Source organism: Myotis daubentonii, chromosome 3 (assembly GCF_963259705.1).
Source record: "Myotis daubentonii chromosome 3, mMyoDau2.1, whole genome shotgun sequence".
Classification (NCBI taxonomy): Eukaryota; Metazoa; Chordata; class Mammalia; order Chiroptera; family Vespertilionidae; genus Myotis; species Myotis daubentonii.
The window spans coordinates 38,984,584-38,993,584 of NC_081842.1; the positions used below are offsets into that span (position 1 = coordinate 38,984,584).

Sequence of the window (9,001 nt, forward strand, 5' to 3'; positions counted from 1 at the left end):
CCTCCGATCACCAATCACCGGATCGGCCCCTTGACCAGGCCTGAGGCCTCCGGCAGAGGTGTCAGGCCTGGGCAGGGGACCCCCAGCTCCCCGCGGTTGCAGGCTCCACCCCTGCCCAGGCCTAACTCCTCTGGCTGAGGCGTCCAGCTCGGGCAGCGGGGACCCGCAGCTGCAGCGGCCCCGCGATCGTGGGCTCCGCTTTAGGCCCAGGCAAGGGACCCCTAGCTCCCGGGACTGCCAGCTTCGACCGTGCCCAGCTCCCATCGCTGGCTCCACCCCTACTTCCTGCTATCACTGGCCAGGGCGGCAAAGGCACCTGATTCTCCGATCATGGCTGGGGGGCAGGGCAAAGGCGTCCCCAGGGCCGCCTTTGCCCTGCCCCCCAGCTCTTAGCTCCCCCCTGGGTTTCCGATCACTGTCAGTGGCAGGGGGCTTCTTCCTGCTTTCCCTTTCGCCTCCCTGCATTGTGCCTACATATGCAAATTAACCGCCATCTTGTTGGCAGTTAACTGCCAATCTTAGTTGGCAGTTAACTGCCAATCATAGTTGGCAGTTAATTTTCATATAGCCCTGATTAGCCAATGAAAAGGGTATCGTCGTACGCCAATTACCATTTTTCTCTTTTATTAGTGTAGATTGGCCATGATACAGTGGATTAATTAGGAACATGAAATTCACTACTCAGATTACTATTGTCTTACATGGAGTTGTGATAAGGAACTAAAAACACAGTCATGGGATTTGTGGAATCTAAAAAAAAAAGCAACAACTGAACAAGCAGAATGGAAACAGACTAATAGATACAGAGAACTTTTTGATGGTTGTCAGATGGAAGATGGGGATGATTGAAAAAAGTGAACAGGTTAAAAATACAAATTGGAAGTTACTGAATGGTCACAGGGATATAAAGTACTGCCCCAGTCATAGGACTAAAGGCAGTTACTTTGTGTGGTTTGTATTTTATCATAACAATGATAAAGTGCAGGAAACAGTGTGCTAACATTAGGGCTGATAGCGACAGAGAAAGAAATGCCTTTACATAATCAAGAGCCCTAGTCAGTGATGACTGCATTTTCTAGCTATTCACTTATACATAGTAAGGAAAGGGGGGGGGTGGGATTTGTTACTAAAATCCAGCATGAATATAAATTTATTATGAAGTCCTAAACTCTTTTTTGTTCCCCACTAATATTTTACATTTTCAATAGATAGAGGTTTTCTAAAATAAAATGGCAATTATTGCATGATAGCTCAGCAGTCTGGGCTCTGCTTTGAACTGATTTAAAAAGCATGTTCCTTTCTAACTCTATGCTAGAGCATGAGTATAGTGTGAGACTCAGTGTAACAAATGTTTTTACAAGTCCTTTTCCCAGCAGTTCCTTTTAGCCTCCCTTGACCTTTTCTACCCAACAGAAAGAGAGTGAACATGATGTCTCCATAGCTTTTCCTCTACAACAGTGGGTCAGCAAACTTTTTCTTACAAGGCCAGATAATAAACAGATTTTCAGGCCATGTGGACTCCGTTGTAATTACTTAACTCTGCTGTTCGAGTGAGAAAACAGCCAAAGTCTAAATGAATGGGCATGGCTATATTCAATTCAATTTGATTTACAAAATCTGGCCACTGACCTGCTGTAGTTGACCACGCCCTGTTCTAGAGCCAAAGCATTGCCTCTGTCATCAAGCAGAGCTCTGCTCACAGGGAGGTGCACAGTGCTGTCACTCTCACCTCTGCCTGAGTTTGTCTGCTCTGTGTTACAGAAACACATCTAACTAGAATGCTGCCAATCCAAGCTATCAATTCAAAGGCTGAGGTTCCAGTGTATAAAAGAAATTAGCAGTTAGTTTTATCTTTTATGAGTTCATCTCTAATCACGATTACACTAATTTATCAGGTACAGATGAAATTTTTAGTTGAGCAGATGCGGCGACCAGATTTCATGGATGCTCTACAGGGCTTTCTATCTCCTCTAAATCCTGCTCATCAATTAGGAAATCTCAGGTAAGGTACCTTATTGGAAGTTTTATTTATATATTTAAATAGTACCCTCTTTGGAGAAAATCTTGAGAAAAGTCAAAATGTCCATTATAATTAGCCCTAGCTGATTTGTTCAGTGGGTAGATGTCGGCCTGTGGACTGGGGTATCCCAGGTTCGATTCTGGTTAAGGCCACATGCCCAGGTTTAGGCTTGATCCCCAGTTTGGGGGTGCAGGAGGCAGCCGATCAATAATTCTCTCTCATCATTGATATTTCTCTCCCTTTTCCTTCCTCTCTGAAATCAATAAAAAAAATATATATTTTAAAAAGTCCATTATAATTAGAATATTCCATTATACAGGGTGAGGCAAACGTAGGTTTACAGTTGTGAATACATGAAGCACAGTTTATTTGTGTATTATTTATTAATTATTTCCTATACAAACAACTGTAAACCTACTTTTTCCCCACCTTGTACATGCTTCCTTCTCCCATCCTCCTACCCTACAAAGTAAGAGTTACAAAATTTTCTTAAGTTCAGAATGAGTTTTACTACTTTAATAATGGAGTTTAAAACACCAGAGCCAGAATTTCTTGTATCATAGGATAAGAAATGGAATGTAATATCTGTAAAACTAACGATGTGGCCCTGGCTGACGTTATTCAGTGGTTAGAGTATCGGCCTGCGCAGCAAAGGGTCGCGAGTTCAATTCCAGTCAAGGGCACATATCTGGGTTGCAGGTTCAGTCCCCAGCCCAGGTTGGGGCCCGTGTGAGAGGCAACCAATTGATGTTTCTCTCACATTGATGTTTTTTCTTTTTTTCTTCCTCCCCCTCCTCCTTTCCACTTTCTCTGAAAATCAATGGAAAAAATATCCTTGGGTGAGGATTGAAAAAAAGAATGTGAATAGGAAAAAAAAAACTAATAATGTGTCCCTATGTTTGTTGAAAATTCATAAGTTGCCGAAACGGGTTTGGCTCAGTGGATAGAGCGTCGGCCTGCGGACTGGAAGGTCCCAGGTTCGATTCCGGTCAAGGGCATGTACCTGGGTTGCGGGCACATCCCCAGTAGGGGGTGTGCAGAAGGCAGCTGATCGGTGTTTCTCTCTCATCGATGTTTCTGACTCTCTGTCTCTCTCCCTTCCTCTCTGTAAAAAATCAATAAAATATATTTTTTTAAAAAAAGAAAATTCATAAGCTATTATGTAATTAATTTTTAAGCTTAATATTTTTTACTTTTTAAAATTATTTATTGATTTGAGAGAGCGAGGAAGGGAGGGGGGGGGACATCAATTTGCTGTTCCAATTAATCTACTCATTCATTGGTCGCTTATATATGCCCTGACCAGGGATTGAACCTTCAACCTTGGTGTATGAGGACAACCCTCTAACCAACTGAGCTTTTCTCTTTATAATCCCTTAGAAATGAATTCATTAATAAAATCAAGTAGAAACTTTAAAATTTTTATAACACTTTAGAAAGCTATGCTATTTTAAAATTAATTTGAGGGTAAAGAATAATAAAGCTAAAGTGCCTATTAAAGTGTTTAACTATTTTAAAGGCTTGAAGAGTGTCGAATTATGTCCTCTGCAAAAAGGCCACTGTGGTTGAATTGGGAGAACCCAGACATCATGTCAGAGTTACTCTTTCAGAACAATGAGATCATCTTTAAAAACGGGGATGGTAAGGAAGAGTATTAATGAACCTATGATGCATGAATTTAGCTATCCTTTTATATACAGGATATTTATGAACCATGAAGACTATTGAAAGCTATTTAAGGAATATGCATGTGGTAAAATGTGTAATATTAAGCAGATGTCTTGGCCTTTAGAATATGTATGTATAATTACTGAAAAGAAGTACTGGTTTAGAATCAGAAAGCTTGAATCTGTTTCTATCATTTGTTTAGCTATGAGAGTGTCCATTTATTCCATAAACATTTGATGTGCTAGACAGTGGGGTTGTAAGAATAAACAAAACAGAATCCCTGCCCTCTTAAAGGTCACATTCTAGCAGAGAAGAGAGAGATGTAAGACAAATAATTATAAAAATAAAATTACAACCATGGTACAAAGGAAAAGTGTAATTTGCTAAGAAATCATGTAAAAGGAGATCCTAATTTACTTGGAGAACAGGCTGTGGGGGAGCGGAGTGAGGGTCACTGATGGGTTTCCATTGGGGAAATGACGTTTCAGCATTGAATTCAGTTAATCGAATGTTTAAATATAAACATGTTCACATTTAAGAATTCAGAAAAATAAATGTTTTAATTTAAAATGTTTGGAAAATAGTTTATCCTACATTGTTATATAGATGAGTTTATGTAGATACTTTAGAAATGGGTTAAAGAGTCAAAATATTGCTTCCTTATAGATTATTTTGAAGAGTAAACATAGCTCTATTTATTTATCATTTGAAAACAATGTGATGACATGATACCCAAATGTGTACTTATGGCATTAAGTGGTAGTACATATTATTTGAATTTCAGATTTGCGGCAAGATATGCTAACACTTCAAATTATTCGCATTATGGAAAATATCTGGCAAAATCAAGGTCTTGATCTTCGGTAGGTAACCAATAAGGCATCATGTTTGTTGAAAATTACCCTAAAAAAGTAAGCTATTCGTAAATATTAATTTTAAAGCATGTAGAGGCATACATCTGTAAAGAAAAGTATGGGGCAGTAATTAACACTAGTTCCTTTCCTTTGTCCTCCTCCTCTTTGGCTTACAATACCTACTGAGATTCAGCTAAGTAAGAAGAGCTCTTTCTTATAAGCTGGTAGATTGCATCTGCAAGTGTCTGTTTAGGAACAGGACATAGGAGACAAAAGGCCCCTGTTGTCTTTCAGAAGTTGAGTTTAGAAGAAAGTTTCTTTCATAACTTTAAATTTTCTAATTTTAAAACGTTCTAAATTCTCTAATCTTGAACCAATTTTGCAGAAAAATTTATGAAAGCAACTAATCTTAAAGCTTTTACCATTCTATTGATTTCTGGCCAGCCTTCCACAATCACCAGTATTATCTCCAAGTTTTCTCTCATGCGTCATCTTCTAGTGACCTTTGCTTCTAATGGTTTTTCCTTCTCTTACTTTACAAATCTAGGATCTTTCAGGCAAAGGCCACCCTCTCCAAAAGAATTTTGTCTGTAAGTGGGCATAAGAGATAGGAACCAACGCTAGCTAGATTAGGGTTTATTTGTATGCTTCTTCTAGATTAAGAATAGCTTGTATATAAAAGTGTATCAGTGACAAATAATAGAACCCTTTTATTGGAAAGAAGAAAAATGGACATCTCAAGTAACCTGCCAAATTACAAATTTTAGTTATCAACTTTAATTCTTAATTTCTTATTCTTTGCCTAATCCCTGCTGCTTTCCAAAAACAATTCCTATTATATGAATCAGGTTTCCTTTTTTGGTATAATTTCCTGTTGTGAGAGATCCACATGCCGCTGCTACCACCACTCCCAGGGGAGTAGAGTACAAAAGAGAATGCAGAACTAGACAGTAGAGGAAAGATTTAACTGTATAACTCTGGTAATTAAAGATATTTAATTGTAAATTAGTGACTGCAAAAAAAGCATCTAAAGTTGAGCTTGGTCATTGGAAAGTAAATTGGATCTTTAGAAAGTTTTTAAGTCATAATATTTTCTAAATATTGTTCTTTAAATTTAATTAAATTAAGGTTAAAATTTTTGTTTAAAGTTTAATTTTAAATAAAATGATAACATTTTTATTTATTCTTGGCAAAACTTAGATTCAGGATTATGGTGAGTCTGTTTGGTGGTGTTTTGTTTTTTTTTCCTAACTAGCCTTATAGGGACTATGTGACTCTTTAAACTATGAGCACGTTCAGTAACAATAAAATATAAATAAGAGAATGAGCAGGAGTACAGCCTTAAGAAATTCCTGTATTTACTAGAGCAGATAGAAGAACAGATTCCATAAGAAAAATGTTCAAAAGAGTAGGAGGACCAGAGTAAGTGATTCACAGAACCCCAAAGAGGGAGAGATTCACAAACAATTTAGTGTCATGTGCTTCAAGGTATTTCTTAAGCCCTTGGATCTGATTATTCATGGTTAGCTTTAAGAAGAGCTGATTAAGTAAAGAGGTAGGCGGACTCAAACTCTAAGCTTCCTTCCATTAAAATACTGCATTAGATTGAATACAGAAGCATATATGAGAATTCAGCTCATACTGTTAAGCTAGACATTCAAGAAATTTGAAATAATGGAAAACAGTGTTACTCTTCTCACTAAGTTTTTTAATACAGTCTTTTATGTCATAATAGATGTTATTTATATTACCTTATAATAGCTTGTTGTTATTTTATAATTATTTTATGAATTCACTAATATTTTAATTTTTATTTTTTCCATTTTAATTTCTAACATCAATAGATATAGCCCATATAAATAAAAACTCTGGGGAATCCACAGTAATTTTTAAGAATATTAACAAGTCCTGAGACCAAAAATTTGAAACTGTTGCCTTAAAGTATTATTTAGATGTCAGTGAAACATCTTTAAATTCATATTTTTAAGCTACAAATGTTTATAAAATTCTAATTGCCATAATAATTTTCTTAATGCTTTTCTGATATACAAGTAAATGTTTTCTCAATTCAAGGTTATAATAAATGATGGCAGGTCATTTTGAGGATTTTTCTAGGAATGTCACCTATATATATAAAAGCCTAAGTGACTGAATGACTGAGCGACCAGTCAACCGGTAACTATGATGCATACTGACCACAAGGTGGGCAGATGCTCAATGCAGGAGCTGCCCCCTGGTGGTCACTGCTCTTCCACAGGCTCACGGCTGGCAATCACAGCTGTGGTGGTGCGAGCCTCTCCCACCTCCGCAGCAGCGCTACCGGGCGGCGGCAGGCACAATGGGGCCGGGATGAGTAGGAGCGAGTGGTGTGGCGCCCAGCCCGGGCTCCTACCTGGCCGCCTGCCACTTCATGCACTACTACATCCCTCGGGAGATGGTTTCGGGTTGAAACCAGCAGTCTGACATCTCCCGAGGAGTCCCAGATTGCAAGAGGGCACAGGCCAGTCTGAGGTACCCCACCGGTGCACAAATTCGTGCACCAGGCCTCTAGTACTATAATAAAAAAATAAAATAAGGTTAAGGGAGTAACATTACAAATTTGCAAATACAAATTTTCATGTACTAGCCTGTTAAAATCTTTGCTATTTTAAAATTCTGTCCTTTTAACTGCAAATGTTTCGATCCTTTTCCAGAATGTTGCCTTATGGCTGCCTGTCCATTGGGGACTGTGTGGGGCTCATTGAGGTGGTGAGAAACTCTCACACCATCATGCAGATCCAGTGCAAAGGGGGCCTGAAAGGGGCCCTGCAGTTCAACAGCCACACGCTGCACCAGTGGCTCAAGGACAAGAACAAAGGGGAAATGTGAGTGTCATTCTTAGCTTCCTGTGTAATCTACGTTGTTGTCAGACACGTCTTTTAACGGTTGAATATACTTCTGAGTTAGACCAGAGAAAGCAGCTTACTTTGGAAAAAAATATGTTCAACCTTTGACATATATGAGATTGTGTTTAAATGATCAGAATTGCTTATTACTTAGTGAAATCCTATACATTCAACATAGCTATCTGAAAGGTGTTTTTCTTATTGCTTATTCTTTTTTAGAAAAATTAACATTGCAAATTAAAATTTTTACTTCTGGGGTTATTGTTATAGCAATTAGAAAAAGTATTTTTAATGACATAATAAGTATTTTTTCACTATAATAAGAATTGTGCTTTGGTCTGAGAGTATCTGGAAATTCCTTAGAAACCTTTGAAAATTTTAGAATCTCAAAACTTCTCACTTTTTTGGACATAATTACTTCTTCCCCCTAATGTCAGTGATTGTTTTCATTGCTTTAATACAGACTTTGACCCTCTTTTCCCAGTTTGGACTGGATCACTCTGTATTTCCACAGAACTCATAGAGTTTATTTCTTCTTTGTAGATACGATGCAGCCATTGATCTGTTTACACGTTCATGTGCTGGATATTGTGTCGCTACCTTCATTTTGGGAATTGGAGATCGTCACAATAGCAACATCATGGTTAAAGATGATGGACAAGTAATAGCTTTCTCTTTTCAACCGTTTTGGTGTTCTTAAACTTGTTAATTCAGGATATTATATTTCTGCATTTATCAAACTATAACATAATTTTTTCTGTTTGAAAGCTGTTCCATATAGATTTTGGACACTTTTTGGATCACAAGAAGAAAAAATTTGGTTATAAACGAGAACGTGTGCCATTTGTTTTGACACAAGATTTCTTAATAGTGATTAGTAAAGGAGCCCAGGAATGCACCAAGACAAGAGAATTTGAGAGGTAAGCTCAAGAAATCAAAAGCACAAAATGAAGAATTCTTGCTGCTATATCAAACCAATTGATATTTTTCAATTAATATATATAAAAGATGTTATATTAACATTGGAGTATAAACTGAATATTTTAATTTATTGTATAATGCAGTGAAGAAAAAACAATTTATTTAGTCAAAGTCTAAAAGGAAAGTGATCTTTAAACTTCTTAATACATTAAGCTTTTACTTACTGCTGTTAAAATACTTGGACTCCACCTTCTCTATATTGACAAATAATGTATAGTGCTTAAGACATTTTTTAGTCATGTAATTTGAGGAATTCCGTCAACTATAAGTAGTTTATCTTAAACCTTAAAGTACTTTTAAAACCTTTTATAAAATTTTGTTTTATCTATAACTCAGTCCTGGCCCTAGACTAAATCCTAAATGGATTGATTCATACATTTAATAAATCCTTATTAAACTCCTAATGTGCCATACCATCTTATAGGTACTGAAGATAAAGCAGTAAACAAAGTCTTTTTGGGTGCGTGAAGTTTACGTTCTAGTGTAGGATTAAAGGGATTGAGGAGAGGAATGCTATTTTTTTAATATATTTTATTGATTTTTTTACAGAGGAAGGGAGAGGAATAGAGAGTTAGAAACATCGATCAGCTGCC

The 9,001-nt window shown here is 37.3% G+C and overlaps 1 protein-coding gene across 3 annotated transcripts in view; it reads left to right on the forward strand.

The window, feature by feature from the left end:
* PIK3CA (phosphatidylinositol-4,5-bisphosphate 3-kinase catalytic subunit alpha) overlaps window positions 1–9,001 on the forward strand; it is a 77,027-nt gene that overhangs the window by 61,692 nt on the left and 6,334 nt on the right. For all 3 annotated transcript variants that reach the window (XM_059687078.1, XM_059687079.1, XM_059687080.1), the window contains 6 exons: window positions 1,896–2,002; window positions 3,540–3,661; window positions 4,473–4,551; window positions 7,236–7,406; window positions 7,971–8,088; window positions 8,196–8,347. In XM_059687078.1, the coding sequence (XP_059543061.1) occupies window positions 1,896–2,002; window positions 3,540–3,661; window positions 4,473–4,551; window positions 7,236–7,406; window positions 7,971–8,088; window positions 8,196–8,347 (749 nt within the window). The remainder of the gene's footprint in view (window positions 1–1,895; window positions 2,003–3,539; window positions 3,662–4,472; window positions 4,552–7,235; window positions 7,407–7,970; window positions 8,089–8,195; window positions 8,348–9,001) is intronic.